Source organism: Gasterosteus aculeatus, chromosome 20, assembly GCF_964276395.1.
Source record: "Gasterosteus aculeatus chromosome 20, fGasAcu3.hap1.1, whole genome shotgun sequence".
In the NCBI taxonomy this organism is placed as follows: Eukaryota; Metazoa; Chordata; class Actinopteri; order Perciformes; family Gasterosteidae; genus Gasterosteus; species Gasterosteus aculeatus.
Genome location: NC_135707.1, coordinates 296,268 through 316,173, shown reverse-complemented (window position 1 = coordinate 316,173; position 19,906 = coordinate 296,268). Strand labels below are relative to the sequence as shown.

At 48.7% G+C, this 19,906-nt stretch overlaps 1 protein-coding gene across 3 annotated transcripts; it reads left to right on the top strand.

The window, feature by feature from the left end:
• Nucleotides 1-302: 302 nt before the first annotated feature.
• Nucleotides 303-19,737, top strand: LOC120810369 (multidrug resistance-associated protein 1-like). Of its 3 annotated transcripts, XM_078094213.1 has the most exons (30): nucleotides 303-489; nucleotides 1,551-1,730; nucleotides 2,331-2,456; nucleotides 2,551-2,688; nucleotides 2,849-2,974; nucleotides 3,260-3,321; nucleotides 3,528-3,656; nucleotides 3,937-4,212; nucleotides 4,364-4,541; nucleotides 4,792-4,953; nucleotides 5,145-5,237; nucleotides 5,320-5,523; nucleotides 5,615-5,761; nucleotides 6,036-6,123; nucleotides 6,735-6,931; nucleotides 8,093-8,209; nucleotides 10,613-10,789; nucleotides 10,865-11,032; nucleotides 11,106-11,395; nucleotides 11,534-11,612; nucleotides 13,503-13,707; nucleotides 13,976-14,286; nucleotides 14,366-14,565; nucleotides 14,651-14,777; nucleotides 14,849-14,950; nucleotides 15,027-15,173; nucleotides 15,659-15,817; nucleotides 15,927-16,093; nucleotides 16,934-17,128; nucleotides 18,923-19,737. In XM_078094213.1, exons 1-30 carry the CDS (start codon nucleotides 448-450, stop codon nucleotides 19,029-19,031), a joined length of 4,701 nt encoding a protein of 1,566 aa, XP_077950339.1. In that variant the 5' UTR covers nucleotides 303-447; the 3' UTR covers nucleotides 19,032-19,737. The 3 variants fall into 3 exon arrangements, with proteins under 3 accessions (XP_077950339.1, XP_077950340.1, XP_077950341.1); XM_078094214.1 differs by lacking the exon at nucleotides 8,093-8,209; XM_078094215.1 differs by lacking the exons at nucleotides 8,093-8,209; nucleotides 15,659-15,817; nucleotides 15,927-16,093; nucleotides 16,934-17,128; nucleotides 18,923-19,737 and having other exon boundaries at nucleotides 15,027-15,512.
• The last annotated feature ends 169 nt before the right edge of the window (nucleotides 19,738-19,906 follow it).

Here is a 19,906-nt window from a genome sequence, read left to right as displayed (position 1 = left end):
ACGAGAACGAGAGAGATCGAGAGAGAACGAGAACGAGAGAGATCGAGAGAGAACGAGAACGAGAGAGATCGAGAGAGAACGAGAGAGAACGAGAACGAGAGAACGAGAGAGAGATCGAGAGAGAACGAGAACGAGAGAACGAGAGAGAACGAGAACGAGAGAACGAGAGAGAGATCGAGAGAGAACGAGAACGAGAGAACGAGAGAGAGATCGAGAGAGAACGAGAGAACGAGAGAGAGATCGAGAGAGATCGAGAGAGAACGAGAACGAGAGAACGAGAGAGAGAACGAGAGAGAGAACGAGAGAGAACGAGAGAGAACGAGAGAGATCGAGAGAGAACGAGAGAGATCGAGAGAGAACGAGAACGAGAGAACGAGAACGAGAGAACGAGAGAGAGAACGAGAGAGAGAACGAGAGACTTGTTGAAGGAGAACAACGAGTTTTTGGATGGAGGATCTTTGCAGTGTCAGTGGTCTCGATCCTCTCTGGGTGAGTTTAAATTAAACTGCTGTTTGATTAATAGAGTCATGTTAAAATACAATGGTATAACAATAGTGGCAGAGTTGAAATCCCATATATATTTAAATGAATTTAAAGGGGAAACGTTTGCTTTACTTTTAAAATTTAATTCCTCACGTTAATAACGCCCTCACCTATTAGCATGTTAATACACACCTCACCTATTAGCATGTTAATACACACCTCACCTGTTAGCATGTTAATACACACCTCACCTGTTAGCATTTTAATACACACCTCCCCGGTTAGCATGTTAATACACACCTCACCGGTTAGCATGTTAATACACACCTCACCGGTTAGCATGTTAATACACACCTCACCTGTTAGCATGTTAATACACACCTCACCTGTTAGCATGTTAATACACACCTCGCCCGTTAGCATGTTAATACACACCTCGCCCGTTAGCGTGTTAATACACACCTCGCCCGTTAGCGTGTTAATACACACCTCGCCCGTTAGCGTGTTAATACACACCTCGCCCGTTAGCGTGTTAATACACACCTCGCCCGTTAGCGTGTTAATACACACCTCGCCCGTTCGCGTGTTAATACACACCTCGCCCGTTCGCGTGTTAATACACACCTCGCCCGTTTGCGTGTTAATACACCCCTCGCCCGTTTGCGTGTTAATACACCCCTCGCCCGTTTGCGTGTTAATACACCCCTCGCCCGTTTGCGTGTTAATACACCCCTCGCCTGTTTGCGTGTTAATACACCCCTCGCCCGTTAGCGTGTTAATACACCCCTCGCCCGTTTGCGTGTTAATACACCCCTCGCCCGTTTGCGTGTTAATACACCCCTCGCCCGTTTGCGTGTTAATACACCCCTCGCCCGTTTGCGTGTTAATACACCCCTCGCCCGTTAGCGTGTTAATACCTGTTAGCATGTTAATACACACCTCGCCCGTTAGCATGTCAATACACACCTCGCCTTTTAGCATGTCAATACACCCCTTGCCCGTTAGCATATTAGCACCCCTCTCTTTTGACTACCAGGTGTAAACACTGACTTGTTTTCTGGTTCCAGGATTGGAACCTGACCTGGTACACCTCCCAACCCGATCTGACCCAGTGTTTCCAGCACACTGTACTGGTGTGGTCACCTTGTGTTTACCTGTGGATTTGCTCCCCGTTTTACCTGTTGTACCTGTGGCTCCGCCCAGACAGAGGTGTCATCCCTCTGTCCAAACTCTGCTGCAGCAAGACGGTATGAAAAAAGTGCTGAGGATAAACCAGGTACAGGTTCAGCTGGTTCCTTTTGCTGCAGAGGTTCACCTCAGGCTGGCATAGACCTCCCTCTTTCTCTCAACTCCTTTTTGGAATTCAAATCCAGTTTGGAGAAATTCCTCAGATCTGTGATATTTGCAGATGCCGCTGCGGCCATTTTGACTTTGCGTTTTGCAGGGATTACACTTACAAAAGTAGCTGGTCTAGTGGCGTCAGCTGCGCAAATGTCCAGTAACATCTCGGATTTAATTGGTACATGTTTTATACGTAACGTAGATGACCACTTTTTATTTTTTTACTATTTTTAGTAACAATACATAGACATAACAACAAGGGAACAACAAAATGGTGAACTACAAAACAACATATGGTCAGGGTATGCGAGATTGGTGTGTGTATGTGCATGTAACATAAGATATTCCTTTATTAGTCAGCAGTGTGTGTGCGTTTAGACAGCGGAGATGTGCTTTTTGAAGTACATTTTCTAGGATACAGGATCGAAGTGCGCATTAGCAGGAATTTTGTCAGCACGTCACTTATCTAAACTTGGTTCCTCTGTTCTCTCTGGACTTTGTTGCAGCTCCTGGGTCTCAGTCTGGCCTCCTTTGGTCTTGTGGAGATGCTTTTTCTTCTGGTGACAAAGAATGAGGAGATTCAGAAACACTCATTGATCGTGATTGGTCCGCTAATCAGGAGCCTCACTCTGGTAGGTTCTTCTCCAGGAACCAACCAATCAAATGGGTTTACCAATGTACTCTGAAACAGAAACCTTCTCACCTCATCCTCCTCTCCTCCATCAGGTCCTTGCTGTGATCATCCTCCATGTAGAGAGGATGAAGGGCTGTCGTTCCTCCTTCCTCCTCTTCCAGTTCTGGATTCTCCTGGTCCTCTGCTCCCTGGTTCCTCTGAAGGTCGACATCGAGCAGATTATTGATCGGGTATCAGTTATTTCATAACGGTCCATACCTAGAATGAGACCTCCTGTGGATGTCATGTGTGAATGTTCTGTGTTCCTCTGCAGAATGTCACACAAACATGTATACACAGTAACACACATTCTTTGTTTTATATCTTCATCTCTCTTCTTTGGTGTTTCAGGGCTTCTCTTCAGATTCTTCTCGTCTCCTCCTCTTCTTCCTTTGTTTTTTTCTCCAACTCATCCAGCTTGTCCTCAGCTGCTTCTGTGACCTCCGACCTCTGTGTGCCAAGCAGAGCTACGTGCAGGTAACACACACACACACACACACACACATCAATATCCAGGTAACACACACACACACATCAATATCCAGGTAACACACACACACATCAATATCCAGGTAACACACACACACATCAATGTCCAGGTAACACACACACACACACACATCAATGTCCAGGTAACACACACACACACACACATCAATGTCCAGGTAACACACACACACACACACATCAATGTCCAGGTAACACACACAGACTTTATCAGTATTTCGTCATGAGACTTGTTGAACTTTCTTTGGCTCTTAGAACCGATGTCCGGAGGAAGACGCCTCTTTTCTCTCCAACTTCTTCTTCTCCTGGTTCAGCGGGTACGAACTCTGTCATTGCATCATTTCTGTTTCCATAGCAGCAGGTGCGGGTCGTTGTCATGGACACCGTTCCGGAGACCTAGACAGTCTTTTTGAAAATCAGTAAAGCAACAAATTAAATCTCCAGAAATAAAGTTTGTAACATCACAAAATACTCCGACATCATCACTCATACCAGGTGGGGTGGTGTTCTGTCCTCCACATAGTTTGGTGGTTCGGGGTTACCGGCACCCCCTGCAGGCTGCAGACCTCTGGCCTCTGCGGGACCAGGACTCATCGATCCGGATCATGACGGACTTTGAGAACTTGTGGGCCCAGAACTGCAAACCTCTTCAGTAGGATGCTTTTAATGTTTGGATCGATGTCGAATCAGGAAGATGTGTGTGATGTCACTGTGATGTCACTGTGATGTCATTGCAGCGCCCAATTCCTTCAATCTAGTGTCCTTAAAAAATCTGCTGATGAAACAGAATATCATATTACTTTTATTGTGAAACATGGTGATATTTAAAGCGTTGATTGGGTGTCAACAGTGTGACTCGGACTGCTTACCTGCCAAGGTGAGACGGGCATTACAGGTGAATTCAGTACCGGTTACCTGATCGTTTGTTCTAGGGAGGAGCCTGATAATGTTGAGCTGACCCAGAACTGGACCCAGTCCACGACCAGTTCCGGGTCTCTGTCCAGGGCCTGGGATTTTGATGCAGTGACCGAAAAAACCCAACTGCTGAAGAAGAAGAAGAAGAAGGGGCAGAAGGGGCAGAAGGGGCGTGGCTACGGGATCTTCCTCCTGCACACTGTGGCCTGCAGCTTTGGGCCGTACTTCTTGTGTGGAACTCTCTGGCTCCTTCTGCATGAAGTATTCATGTTCGCTGTGCCACAGGTGCTCAGGTGAGTCACAGAGGTCAAGTAAGGTCACAGAGGTCAGGCAATGTTGTTTTCCATTGATGTTGTTATATTTAGTGGTGTTGGTGTTTATTCAGTTTATTGTTGCTGTTGTTGATTACTCTGTTTTTGGTCGTTTGTTGTTTATTGTCGTTAGTCTGCTGCTGGCCTTCATCAGCGATGAAGACGCTGCCATGTGGAAGGGCTTCCTGTTCTGCTCACTGCTCTTCCTGCTCTCCTGCCTGCAGTCGCTGCTCCACCATCAGTATATGTTCCACTGCTTCAGCGTGGGGATGAGGCTGAAGACCGCGCTCATAGGCCTCGTCTACCGGAAGGTGAGACACTTGGTACCGGAGGGTGAGACACTTGGTACCGGAGGGTGAGACACTTTGCACAGGAGGGTGAGACACTTTGCACAGGAGGGTGAGACACTTGGTACCGGAGGGTGAGACACTTGGTACCAAAGAGTGAGACACTTGGTGTCAGAGGGTGAGACACTTGGTACCAGACGGTGAGACACTTTGCACAGGAGGGTGAGACACTTGGTACCGGAGGGTGAGACAGAGTTTTCTTATTAATCCACAGTGCCTGCTGCTGAGCAGCGCCGCTCGCCGTCGCGGTGATGTGGGAGAGATCATTAACTTGGTCTCAGCCGACACTCAGAAGCTGATGGACTTTGTGGTTTACTTCAACAGCCTGTGGGTCACGCCCATCGAGATCACACTGTGCTTCTACTTCCTGTGGCAGGTAAAGAAAGACAAGATGGCCGCTGGTGGTTTCCGTTGTTTAAGGACAATTTTATCCTTGTGTTTTTTTGACTGGACTTTATTTGACTCTGATTGATTTTTCAATCAGAGATTGATGAATCCATTTTTTTTGGATTGATTTATTGATCGATTGACTGAACACCTGTGATCGATTGATGGATTGATTGACAGCTCCTCGGCCCTTCTGCTCTTACTGGTATCGTCCCCGTGGTTCTGATTGTTCCTCTGAATGGATTGATCGCCAAGATGAGAAGCAAACTTCAGGTGAGAGAAGTGACTTTGAATCAGAAATGGATCGACGTGTTGATCAGGTTATGGAGCTGATCACCTCATCGTGTTGTTTCAGGAGATTCAGATGAAGTTCACGGATGGTCGTCTCAAACTGATGAACGAGATTCTGAGCGGCGTGAAGATCCTCAAGTTCTACGCCTGGGAGGACGCTTTCCTTCGCCGAATCGGCGTCCTGAGAGATGGAGAACTGGAGACCCTGAAAATGTCTCAGGTCCTCCACTCAGTCTCTCTGGCCTCCTTCAACTCCTCCTCCTTCTTGGTGAGTCCCCCCAACTGCCGGTGACATTTGAAGATGTCATTCGTTATAGAGAAGAGTGTTGCCATGGTTACTCCAGTCATTCTGTCTTCAGATCGCCTTGTCTGTGTTTGCGGTCTACGTGACGATCGATGACAGAAACCTTCTGGACGCTCAAAAGATCTTTGTGTCCGTCGCTCTGATCAACATCCTGAAGACTCCTCTGAGCCAACTTCCCTTCGCCATGAGCGCCACCATGCAGGCGAGTCCTGGCCCATGACAAGCCTCCCCTCTGGGACGGCAGGGGCGCAAGGGGGGGCCTACTAACCTCCGTTCATGAGCTAAAAACTTTAAAGCCAGCTAATTATCGTGGCAGTCAAACTACAAGTTCCTAGTCCGTTCTGTGATGTCATGTGACGGGGACAAACCGACCAGTCAGCGCTCTGCTGAGTTTTAGCTCCACCCGCCGGGGTCGGCTGGAATCGACATGGTACCAAAGCCGTCATGTGACCACCGTTCATCTGCATGTTTATCAGGCCGTCGTCTCGCTCAGACGTTTGGGAAACTTCCTGAGTCAAGACGAGCTGAAGGGCGACAGCGTGGAGAGACTTCCTCGCAGCTCCGGTACGTCACCACGCACACAGATACTGCTAGCTTAGCTGTTAGCCTAGCTTGGCACAAAGACAAACTGTTGGGTGAGACGAGTCACAGGATCACAGCATCAAAGGTTAAAGTGCAAACAGACATGATATAAGAAACCAAATGAAAAACCTTGATAAATTAGTCAGTGGCTGAAGGAGCTGCACAGCGTCCTGCATGGGGGGGTATGGACCATAGCCGCGCCCTAAAGCGCCCCCTGCTTTATGGTCTGTTTGCCTCTAAATAGACCATAATCTACTAAATGAACATCATGCTGTGTTGAAGACTTGAAACTAGAGACGGAGACCATAAACTTCACATTAGAAAAGCAGATGTTGTCTCCTTTAGCCCTCAACGCCGTAAACAGACTTCACACACGCTGCTTGAAGCAACGCTGTCGCACGGAGACGTTTACTTGCTGAAGAGTAAATGAACTGCATCGATGCAATCATTAACTTACAGAAATATGTTAACCTCATTCCTAAATGTACAGAAACCGGCATCTGATGACTAGAGCCGGCTGGTGGTACCACATAGAACACAATAGAACCTCATAGACCCACATAAAACCCCATGGAACCATGTTGCCTCTGCAGACGGAGACGCCGTGAGGATCGAGGACGGCTGGTTCTCCTGGACTTGCGACGGGCCGCCGTGTCTGCAGGGGATCAGCGTGAAGGTGAAGCCGGGCTCCCTGGTGGCCGTGGTTGGCCATGTTGGTTCTGGGAAGTCTTCTCTACTGTCGGCCATGTTGGGGGAGATGGAGAGGAGGAGTGGCTCGATCTCCATCAAGGTGACGATAAACAACATCTGTTATTATCAGTTTGCTTCAGTTTGGTTGGTTTCAGCTTTATTTAAGACGTTTTATTGAAACTGTGACATCAAAACGAGCTAACATTTTTAGCTCTGTTAAGATATGATAGTGCCGAGCTATGATAGACGCCATCCAGCAGTCGCTTGACTTCCTCGCTCACACCGAGACCTGGATCACACCGAAGAACACCTCCACCCAGCCGCTCTCTGCTCCACCTTCTCCTTCAGCCACACACCCAGGCCCACTGGTAGGGGTGGTGGCACAGGTCTACTGATTTCACCCAAATGGAGCTTTTCTCTTTACCCTCTTCCACCGTCCACCCCACTGTCATTCCGATTACCGCTGTAACAGTTACTCACCGGTGCAATTAACCATCGTTGTCCTTTACCGTCCGCCAGGCTCCTTAGGTCATTTCTAGGAAGAACTGGACATTCTCCTGTCCAGGCAATAGTTAACCCTCTCCTGAAGAAACCCACCCTCAACCTTCTGAAGAAAACAGCTACAGACGGTCTCTCTTCTTCCCTTTTTGTCCAGAACTCTTGAACGTGTGATCTTTAACCAACTCTCCTGCTATCTCCACCGTAACAACCTCCTTGACCCCCACCAGTCAGGCTTCAAGGCCGTTCCACAGAGACTGCTCTCCTTGCTGTCTCAGAGCAACTCCACACTGCTAGAGCTCCTCTCTGTCCTCTGTCCTCGTCCTTCTGGACCTCTCTTCTGCATTTGACACAGTCAACCACCAGATCCTCGTCTCCTCCCTTCAGGAACTTGGTGTCACAGGCTCTGCTCTCTCCCTTCTCTCGTCCTACCTCGACGGACGCACCTACCGGGTAACCTGGCGAGGATCTGTGTCGGAACCTTGTCCTCTTACTACTGGAGTTCCTCAGGGTTCCGTCCTGGGTCTCCTCCTCTTCTCGCATGGCTTCACCTACCACAGCGATGCTGATGACACCCAACTAATTCTCTCTTTCCCTCACTCGGATCTCTGCCTGTCTTACTGACGTCTCTCAGTGGATCCGCCCACCATCTGAAAATCAACCCCGACAGACTGAACTACTTCTCTTTCTGGGGAAAGATTCTCCTTCACAGGACCTGACTGTTAACTGTGAGACTCCGTGTTAACGTCCACTTTGACTGCAGGAACCTCGGCGTGACGTCGACAGCCGACTCTCCCTGACTCCAACATCACTGACACCACCATCCTGTAGATACTCGCTCTACAACATCAGGAGAACACGTCCTCTTCTCACTCAGAAGGTACTGATTCAGGCTCTGGTCGTCTCCCTCCTGGACTACTGTAACTCTCTCCTGCAGGTCTCCTGCTACCTCCATTCAGCCTCTGCAGCTCATCCAGAATGCAGCAGCTCCACCGGTCTTTAACCTTCCTAAGTTCTCCCTCACTCCTCCACTCCTCCGCTCTCTTCACTGGTACCGGTGGCTCTTCCAGTTCTAAACATGGTGCTCAGGTACCAGGCTGTGAATGGATGGGGTCCAGCTTACATCCAGGACCTGATCCAACCCGACATCCCGACCTGCACTCTCCGCTCTGCATGTGATAAACTGCTTGTTCCTCCTCACTGAGAGCAAAACACTCGACTAGATCTCCACTCTTTGCTGTCCTGCTCCTAAATGGTGGAAGGAGGTCTGTGAAGACATCAGGACCACAGAGAGCTTCACATCTTCAGACTAAAGACACACCTCTTCAGACTCTACCTCCACTAACACACTAACTGTAGCACTTACATTGGACTTATAATGGTTCTTATCTACAGCAAGTTGTAAACCGGCTTATTTGATGAAATCACACTTTCTTGTTTCTTGTTCTTCTGACTTTGTGTCCTTGTGGTTGAAATGTTCTTATTGTAAGTCGCTTTGGATAAAAGCGTCAGATAAATGACATGTGATGTAAGAGTGACGATCAAAACTAAAAAGTACTACTTGATCAATGTGGTGGAAAAAATAATTTAACCGCTATTCAGTCTTTTGAATCAGCAGAGATGATCGGCTGCAATCTGCCGTCCCTGCAGGACTTGTTCGCTTCCAGGACCCTGAAGCAGCTAAAAAGATGGTAGCCGACCCCTCTCACCCCGGACAAAACCTGTTTGTGCCCCTTCCATCTGGCGGGAGGCTGAGCCATCAGGACCGGACAACAGAGCCGTCCCCCACTGACCCAGACCCCTTGGAACAGGAGTGGGCCCTGTGTGTACTGAACTATCCTCCAGGCATAGACAATGTGAACATACAAGTATTTGTTATCCAACACGAAGAAGAAGAGGCCTGTGTGTAAGCAGTCAGCTGCATGGATCACGATCCAAGCTTCCGATGCTACACAACAAGTTATGAAACTGTCCTATTTTATAAGAACATCAAATACATATTCCATTTTTCATTAAAGAAACTGTAAGACTGTACGCTCACTCAAAGGGTGAAGATCTAACGAGTTCAGAGCAAAAGGAAACCACTTACGCATTTACACAATATATTAAGTAGAATTATTCAGCAGGTAGACATTTTCCATTACAGTCACTAAAGTCTTTAAGTACATCTATCAAGTTGTATCTGATGAACCTTCTTTCTTGGGTCTGGTTCTGTTTTCTCGGTTCTCGGCTCTGTCTCACCTTGGTTCTCTCTTCCCAGTTCTGTGGCCTCGGTCCTACTGTCTGGGTCAGATCGGTTAGACTCACAAATGCATTTGATATTTATTCGATATACAAATGCACAAACACATTTCAAAGCACATATCGATAAATGACGTGGTTGCTTGCTGACCACGGACCTGTTGCATCGCCTCCGTAAGGTGCGCTGCTGTAACGCTGGGATGCTCGTGGGGACGGTCAGAGGGGAGGGGTCAGAGAAGAGGGGAGTGGTCAGAGAGGAGGGGTCAGAGGAGGGGAGGGTTTAGAGAAGAGGGGAGTGGTCAGAGAGGAGGGGAGGGGTCGGAGGGGAAGGGGGCAGCTCTGATTGGTTGGAATGAGGGCGACATCTGATTGGCTACAGACCGGTCCATGTTGAAAAAAATGCATTTGTGGATCTGTGACGTAAGACGAGTCTCAAAAAACCCACACGAATGTGAAGCAATCTGCAAAAATGTGTGCATTGAAATGTATTTAATGAAATTGAAGTTTAAAGTGAAATTGAAGTTGCTTTGGATAAAGATGACATGTAATGTAATGAGAACCGTACATTCTATGCTTGATTTAACAGGGAGACCGTGCAGAGAAGCTAATACAGGAATAATGTGAGTTCAGCATCAGGAAGCTGCAGGTCGTCCAAGTTTTGATGTCTCCAAAACAATCTGAAGTCCAATAAGCTGGTCGGTCTCGACAGAGATGTTGAGTACCGTCTGCATAGCAATGGGAGTTTATGATTTACCTTGTGGGACTCGTGGCCAACATTGGTGGTCATCGAGGATTCACCGTTTACAAGCACAAAGTAGGATCGATCCGATAAACAGGACTTGTTGCTGAGTGCCGTTCCTTTGTTACCAACCAGATGTTCTAGTCTCTGCAACAGGATTCAAGGGTTCAATCTATGCTGTCAAATGCATCTTGTTTCTCGCATCCCGGTTTTGTTGCCTCCATTCTGTTGTCTCGGTTCAGTCGTCTTGGTTCTGTTTCCACGGTTCTCATATTTGGGTTATCTTGGTTCTGTTGTTGTCAGGGCTCGGTGGCCTACGTCCCGCAGCAGGCTTGGATCCAGAACGCCTCTCTGAAGGACAACATCCTGTTTGGACGGGAGAAGAAAGAAAGCTGGTACCTCCGAGTGCTGGAGGCCTGCGCTCTGCTGCCGGACCTGGAGATGCTGCCTGCCGGGGACGGCACCGAGATCGGGGAGAAGGTACCGCCCCCTTTGTTGTTTGTTGTTGTTGGATGTGACTGTTTGTTGGTGCTGTGACTGTTTGTTGTTGTTTAGGGTCTGAACCTCTCCGGGGGTCAGAGGCACCGGGTCAGTCTGGCTCGGTCTGTTTACAGGAGATCAGATGTTTACCTGCTGGACGACCCGCTGTCGGCCGTCGATGCCCACGTGGGACAACACATCTTTGATAGAGTCATTGGACCCAGAGGTCTCCTCAAAGAGAAGGTGTGACCTTATACTTGATCACATGTCCTCATCATCTGCTTCCCCCTAAGAGACATGTTATGTGTCCTCTCAGACTCGGGTGCTGGTGACTCACGGCCTCAGCTTCCTGTCCAAAACCGATCTCATCCTGGTCATGTTGGAGGGCCACATCTCAGAGATGGGCTCCTACAAGGACTTGATGGACAGGAAAGGAAACTTTGCCAAATTCATCCACGCCTTCAACGGGAAGCGGCGCAGGGGAAGCTCCGCCTCCAGAGGGAGCTCCGCCTCCAGGGACAAGAGTAAGACATGCGTAGGCAGCAGGAAGTCGGCGTCCCGTCTCTCTGAGCTCTCTATCGATCTTCCACAGAAGCAACTGATCAGGTAAAGAAAGAACTTTACAACAATAATGATCTGATTATCTTTTATATTTCATACCTGAAAGGTAAAAGATAGATGTGATTCATATCAAGATGATGTGATTGTAGTGATCAGTTAACGGTGTGTGTGTGTGTGTTCCAGCGGTGGTGCCACTGTTCATCTGATGGAGGTTGTTGATGCTGGGAAACTGACTGAGGCGGACAAGGCTCACACTGGACGGGTTTGTCTTCTTCCTCTTGTGAAATAAGTGTTGCTCGTTGTAAGTGTGTCAGAAACTCCGTCGTCCTGTTTTTACAGCTGGAACCCGCGTGTCTGTAATTATCGATCCATTTGTTGTCTGTCATCACTCGATGGTCTCTGGTCACATTAGTGAGGGTCTCTGGTCTCATTAGTGAGGGTCTCTGGTCACATTAGTGAGGGTCTCTGGTCACATTAGTGAGGGTCTCTGGTCACATTAGTGAGGGTCTCTGGTCACATTAGTGAGGGTCTCTGGTCACATTCACATTAGTGGGGGTCTCTGGTCTCATTAGTGAGGGTCTCTGGTCTCATTAGTGAGGGTCTCTAGTCACATTCACATTAGTGAGGGTCTCTGGTCACATTAGTGGGGGTCTCTGGTCACATTAGTGAGGGTCTCTGGTCTCATTAGTGAGGGTCTCTGGTCTCATTAGTGAGGGTCTCTGGTCACATTCACATTAGTGGGGGTCTCTGGTCTCATTAGTGAGGGTCTCTAGTCACATTCACATTAGTGAGGGTCTCTGGTCACATTAGTGGGGGTCTCTGGTCACATTAGTGAGGGTCTCTGGTCTCATTAGTGAGGGTCTCTGGTCACATTAGTGAGGGTCTCTGGTCTCATTAGTGAGGGTCTCTGGTCACATTAGTGAGGGTCTCTGGTCACATTCACATTAGTGGGGGTCTCTGGTCTCATTAGTGAGGGTCTCTGGTCACATTCACATTAGTGAGGGTCTCTGGTCACATTAGTGAAGGTCTCTGGTCTCATTAGTGAGGGTCTCTGGTCTCATTAGTGAGGGTCTCTGGTCACATTAGTGAGGGTCTCTGGTCTCATTAGTGAGGGTCTCTGGTCTCATTAGTGAGGGTCTCTGGTCACATTAGTGAGGGTCTCTGGTCTCATTAGTGAGGGTCTCTGGTCACATTAGTGAGGGTCTCTGGTCACATTAGTGAGGGTCTCTGGTCACATTCACATTAGTGAGGGTCTCTGGTCACATTAGTGGGGGTCTCTGGTCACATTAGTGAGGGTCTCTGGTCACATTAGTGAGGGTCTCTGGTCACATTCACATTAGTGAGGGTCTCTGGTCTCATTAGTGAGGGTCTCTGGTCACATTAGTGAGGGTCTCTGGTCACATTCACATTAGTGAGGGTCTCTGGTCACATTCACATTGGTGAGGGTCTCTGGTCTCATTAGTGAGGGTCTCTGGTCTCATTAGTGAGGGTCTCTGGTCACCAACAAGCTGTGTTGGATCTTCCTCTGTCCCCTTTTAGCGAGTTAAGTCTTGTTGAACTTGGTTTGATTTCTTCTTTAGGATTTTCCTATATTCTACACTTTAGTTTTTTATAGCGCTTTTCTTGGTACACAGAGACGCTTTACTCTGTAAATCTAAGGGGGAAACGTACAGACATGAACACTACAGAAATACAAAATAAAATAAATGTAAGAAGACTAGGACGGTAGAAAGTGGAGACTGAGTCCTGTGGGGGTCGGCGTCAGAAGGCGCGTTTGAATGATGATACGGGGGGAGCCTGGTGGATTTGGATGGGGGGGCGTTCCAGAGGGGGGGTGCAGCAGCTGTCGGCCCTGGTCCGGCGCTCGGTCCTGATGGTCTTCAGGAGGTCTGACAGGTAGGAGGGGCTTTGTAGGTGATGAGTCCATCCTGCGTCTGACTGGGAGCCGGTGGAGGCTGTAGGACCGGCTCATGTGTCCATGGCGCCGGGTGGATGTGAGCAGGCGAGCTTTGTGGAGGCTTTAGTTGGGGGAGCCGTAGAGATGCTGGTGCAGTAGTCGAGTCTGGAGGTCAGAGACAGTTAGTTAGTAATTAATACTTGTAATTAATCCACAATAAAAGACTCTGCTTGTTGTGTCTTCTTCTGTGGTCAGGTTAAGCTGCAGATGTACCGGGAGTACTTCCGGACCGTGGGCCCGACCATCATCGCCGCCATCGTCTTGCTCTGTGCCTTCCAGCAGGCCGCCTCGCTCGCCTACAGCTACTGGCTGAGCCTGTGGGCCGACGAGCCGGCGCTCAACGCCACGCGGAGCCACCAGCTGAGGCTGGGCGTGTTCGCCGCCCTGGGCCTCACGCAGGGTGGGTCAGAGGTCAAGGGTCAAGATCCATCACATGTTCACACTGGTCGTTGTCACTGCGCGTCCCACATTGTAGCTGCTGCACGCTGATCGACAGGATGATTGTCAGAGACGTATATGGCGTCTCATCCTCATGTGGTCACCTGTTGATAAAGTCTCTTCAGATTGTCCTCTCAGTTTTCTCATTTCAGTCAAACAGGAAGTGGCCACTGTCACTTCCTGTTCTGCTAGTGCGTGCCGAGTTAAACATGCCGCCTCGGGTCTTTCAGGTGCGGCCATGTTTGGGACCACGCTAGCCATTGCCTTGGGCGGCATCGTGGCGTCCCGCCACCTCCACGCCGACCTCCTCCTCAGCGTGCTGCGCTCGCCCGTCTCCTTCTTCGAGGCGACGCCCAGCGGGAACCTCCTGAACCGCTTCTCCAAGGAGGTGGACGCCATCGACTGCATGATCCCCGACGGGCTGAAGATGATGCTGGGCTACCTCTTTAAGCTCCTGGAGGTCTGCGTCGTCCTGTTGCTGGCCACGCCCCTCACCGGGCTGGTGCTCCTCCCCCTCGCCTGCATCTACATCTTCATACAGGTGAGGACCCACACAGGGCGTGGACCAGGTTCCCCTGGAGCGGGCGGTGACGAATTCTTCTCTTCGCCTCGCTGCTCAGAGCTTCTACGTGGCGTCCTCATGTCAGCTGCGGCGTCTGGAGGCCGTGAGCCGCTCGCCGGTCTACAGCCACCTCAACGAGACGGTGCAGGGCGCCGCCGTGGTGCGGGCCTTCGGCGAGCAGGGCCGCTTTGTGCTGGAGGCCGACCGCCGCGTTGACCGCAACCAGGAGGCCTATTTTCCTCGCTTCGTCGCCACCAGGTACCAACTTTAATACTGATCGTATACATTTGATGTTTATTTACATTTTATTGACGTTTTACAGCTTTATTTACATGTTTGATAGGTGGTTGGCGGTGAATCTCGAGTTTCTGGGGAACCTTCTGGTTCTGGCTGCAGCCGTCCTGTCGGTTAGAGGTCGAGATCATCTGAGCCCCGGCATCGTGGGACTAGCAGTGACCCACTCGCTCCAGGTTCAGAACGACAGCTTCCGTCTGTCTGTCTGGTCCGTCCGTCTGTCTGACCTCCTCCTGCATGTTGCCAGGTTACTGGGATCCTCAGCTGGATCGTTCGATCCTGGACCGACGTGGAGAACAACATCGTGTCGGTGGAGCGAGTCAAAGAGTACGACAGCACCGACAAAGAGGTCTGCTGCGTCCTCCTTTAACTCCCACAGGTGTCTTCTAGTTCATTTCTTTACCATGACCCCCCCCCCCCCCCAGGCAGCCTGGGTCCTGGAGGGCAACAAGCTGCCGGCAGACTGGCCGGCGACTGGAAACCTGCAGTTTGAGGGCTACGGACTGCGGTACCGTAAAGATTTGGACTGGGCTTTAAACAACATCTGCGTCAACATCCAGGACCGAGAAAAGGTTTGATATTAAAGAACATTCTTAGAATGCTAGAATACCACTCTGATGGTACAAGTATCTTTTCAGGGTGGGAGAAAACCAGCAAATATTTAATTCCCTGCACCCCCCCCCCACTTGGTAGCTAGCATGATGCTAGTGGTGGAGCAGGTTTGGCTAACAGCTGTGTGGAAATCAATCAATATAATTATTAATAATGACTAAATAAATAAGTAATGGGGAAGCAGAGAGTTCGTTGAGATGTATCGTGTGTTGGACCACTGTGTAAATGTCAGTGGGGGACTCGGCCTCCTGCAGAGGGAAGGAGCGGGTTTAAAGGGGTCCGCTTCAATCTTCTTTGCCCGTCCCAAAGTCAAAGGAGTCTTGGGTGACGGGCGTGTAGAAGTGCACCATCATCGCCTTTGGCAGGTTGAATTTCTTCAGTTCTTCAGAAATCCACAACCATCTCCACTGTCTTCAGAGCGTTGATTACTGACACCCATCTGCAGGTGGGCATCGTTGGGAGGACGGGGGCTGGGAAGTCCTCTTTGGCTTTGGGAATCTTCAGGATTCTGGAAGCAGCGAAAGGACGAATCTTCATCGACGGAATCAACATCGCTGAGATCGGCCTCCACGACCTCCGATCCAGGATCACCATCATCCCTCAGGTGAGCTTAAGTGCTGCATCAATGGGAACTGATAATGATGGACACGTCGATCCAGTGATCACTTGATTGGCTGTTGGCTTTGAGGTGACCTCCGACCTTTCGTCCCCAGGACCCTGTGCTATTTTCAGGTTCCCTGAGAATGAACCTTGACCCCTTTGATGTCTGTTCGGACGAGGATTTATGGAAAGCTCTGGAACTGGCTCACCTGAGCAGCTTCGTCTCCGCGCTGCCTCAAAAACTGAACCATCAGTGCTGTGAAGGAGGCGAGAACCTCAGGTGGATCCACATACTCACCAGTCTTCTTCCTGTCTGTCCAAGTGTCTGACTATCTGCCGTGCTTTGCCGTCTATAATATTATAGTATTTGTGGTAAAAATACTTGTCCTCCTCTGTGATTGGCTGGATGCTTTAAGCCCCACCCCCTTTAAGTGGGGTCCTCACAGACAGAACAGCAGCTTCCTAAGAAATTCCATTAAGGACAAACTCTTAATGCGTAACCTCGCTCACACAACACGTCAGTCCATCACAATGTGATCAGAAGGCGCCTGCAGATCACGTGACCTGCCGTTGGGATGATGGAAACAACAACAACAACAACAACAGATGTATCTGACTTAAGCAGAAAAAAACACAACCCATTTTCCAGTGACACGAGACTGCAGTGTCTCCCTCGTGAAGGGGGTCCGCAGAGGTACTGCAGTGGGGTCGCAAAATATTTGGTTGATTCAACCAATTTTTCCCCCACAAATGTAAATGTCTTCAGAATGAGAATTGTATTTATTGTTAACATGAATCAAACGTATTGTAGAAACGGATCAATTGATGGAGGAGACGTTGTCTTTCAGTCCCACAGCAGCTCTCAAGCTGATACGACATCACAGGCAATCAGATCCATTCATGCTCACGTCTAAAGACGGAGGGCGGACCAAACTCCGTAGAATAGGGGGTCCCTGCTCCATCTCGCCATCACTCTGGGGGTCCTTGGCCTGAACATGTTGAAGACCCTGGTTATTGATCAAAGGGTCATACGATGAGGACGGTCACACTGTGGCTTGAAGCGGCTGCGGGTCGTCCACCTTACAGAAGTAAATAAAAGTGTGTGTCCGTGTTGTTTCAGCCTCGGTCAGCGGCAGCTGCTCTGCTTAGCCAGAGCTCTGCTGAGGAAGACCCGGATCCTGGTTCTGGATGAAGCCACAGCAGCGGTGGACCTAAAGACAGACCAGCTGATCCAGTCCACCATCAGAACCCAGTTTGACGACTGTACCGTTCTGACCATCGCTCACCGCCTCAACACCATCATGGACTACAACAGGTCTGATATGTTTGGTCTATGGACGAGTATAATGAATATTAGTGTTTTTAGATGGATCAGTACTTTGTACTCCTGACTGTCCCGTCCGTATGACCCAACGTCCTGTCTCTCTTACTCTTCATCCCGTCTCTCTTACTGTTCATCCCGTCTCTCTTACTCTTCATCCCGTCTCTCTTACTCTTCATCCCGTCTCTCTTACTCTTCATCCCGTCTCTCTTACTCTTCATCCCGTCTCACTGACTCTTCATCCCGTCTCACTGAGTCTTCATCCCGTCTCACTGACTCTTCATCCCGTCTCTCTTACTCTTCATCCCGTCTCTCTTACTCTTCTTCCTGTCTCTCTTACTCTTCATCCCGTCTCTCTTACTCTTCTTCCTGTCTCTCTTACTCTTCATCCCGTCTCTCTAACTCTTCATCCCGTCTCACTGACTCTTCATCCCGTCTCTCTTACTCTTCTTCCTGTCTCTCTTACTCTTCATCCCGTCTCTCTTACTCTTCATCCCGTCTCTTTTACTCTTCATCCCGTCTCTTTTACTCTTCATCCCGTCTCTCTTACTCTTCATCCCGTCTCTCTTACTCTTCATCCCGTCTCTCTTACTCTTCATCCCGTCTCTCTTACTCTTCATCCCGTCTCTTTTACTCTTCATCCTGTCTCTCTTACTCTTCTTCCCGTCTCTCTTACTCTTCATCCCGTCTCTCTTACTCTTCTTCCTGTCTCTCTTACTCTTCATCCCGTCTCTCTTACTCTTCTTCCTGTCTCTCTTACTCTTCTTCCCGTCTCTCTTACTCTTCTTCCCGTCTCTCTTACTCTTCTTCCTGTCTCTCTTACTCTTCATCCCGTCTCTCTTACTCTTCTTCCTGTCTCTCTTACTCTTCATCCCGTCTCTCTTACCCTTCATCCCGTCTCTCTTACCCTTCATCCCGTCTCTCTTACTCTTCATCCCGTCTCTCTTACTCTTCATCCCGTCTCTCTTACTCTTCTTCCTGTCTCTCTTACCCTTCATCCCGTCTCTCTTACCCTTCATCCCGTCTCTCTTACTCTTCTTCCTGTCTCTCTTACTCTTCATCCCGTCTCTCTTACTCTTCTTCCTGTCTCTCTTACTCTTCATCCCGTCTCTCTTACTCTTCTTCCTGTCTCTCTTACTCTTCATCCCGTCTCTCTTACTCTTCATCCCGTCTCTCTTACTCTTCTTCCTGTCTCTCTTACTCTTCATCCCGTCTCTCTTACTCTTCTTCCTGTCTCTCTTACTCTTCATCCCGTCTCTCTTACTCTTCATCCCGTCTCTCTTACTCTTCTTCCTGTCTCTCTTACTCTTCATCCCGTCTCTTGTACTCTTCTTCCTGTCTCTCTGACTCTTCATCCCGTCTCACTGACTCTTCATCCCGTCTCACTGACTCTTCATCCCGTCTCTCTAACTCTTCATCCCGTCTCACTGACTCTTCATCCCGTCTCTCTAACTCTTCATCCCGTCTCTCTTACTCTTCTTCCTGTCTCTCTTACTCTTCATCCCGTCTCTTGTACTCTTCTTCCTGTCTCTCTTACTCTTCCCGTCTCTCTTACTCTTCTTCCCGTCTCTCTTACTCTTCATCCCGTCTCTCTGACTCAATTGAGTATGTTAGACATACAAGACATTACATGTCTTGAGTATGTTAGTATGTTAGACATACAAGACATTACATGTCTTGTAGAGGCTATTGTCTAGCGGGATACACACTAGTGCGATGGCGAACAGATAACTACACTCTACACAGTTGTGTAGTGTCTCACCCCTTTGCCTGTCTGTCTGATCTCAGGGTCATTGTGATGGACAGAGGCTACATTGCAGAGATCGATTCTCCGTCTGAGTTGATCCGTCTTCAGGGTTTCTTCTATCAGATGTGCGCCGAAGCCGGTTTGGTCTGAAAAATGTCCATGTGTGTTATCGTCATCTTCATCATCTTCATCATGTCTACCATCTTTATCTCCTTCATCTCGGCAGACATCACAAAAGAAACACTACTGTGAAATGTGTGTATTTGATGTGCGTTGGATTTGTTCACCAGGAATCACACATGAACATGTGACCAGATTTTTTCTATTTGATTTGATATGACATCACGGCGGCTTTAGGGTTGTGACATTCAATAATAGACAATAACCAGATGCACTGTGTTTAGTGTTTGTAGTGAAACTCTAGTTTACAACATCTGTCCACGGGGAGATAAAAATTATGAAAAGATGAAAGAGATCCATCCATAAGTACACGTTTAGATACGTACACACAGTACAAGGATTTGTGTGTGTGAACTATGCTGTCTCTCTCTAACCGTTATTTGATGCCTCTATTAAAAAACGTAAAGTATATAAAAACGTAAGAATTGGATAACATTTTCAATATAATATACAGAATATAACTGTCTTCCAACAGAATATAACAATTCTGTTGGAAGACAGTTCCATATTTTTACTCCTCCAACCGAGAAGACCAATTGTCCAAATGAGGTCTTTCCCAGAGCAATACGACTTTATTGATTTTGGTGTGGAATATTTCAATAAAACTAGTTTGGGGGAAGAGAATAATTTCTTCCAATGTTTATTTAATAAAACAAAGTCTTGATGAACGATGAAAGTTGTAAAAGTCCATTTATTGCTTACAAGCAGGAGGTCAGAAACACAAACACGTGTCCCGGTGCTCTGTGGACACGGCGTCTCCGAGCAGTCAAAGCCGTGACCTTTTATACACACACGTGGAGGTTCGAATCCCAACTACTAGAGCACATGGGAGATATGAACACGGT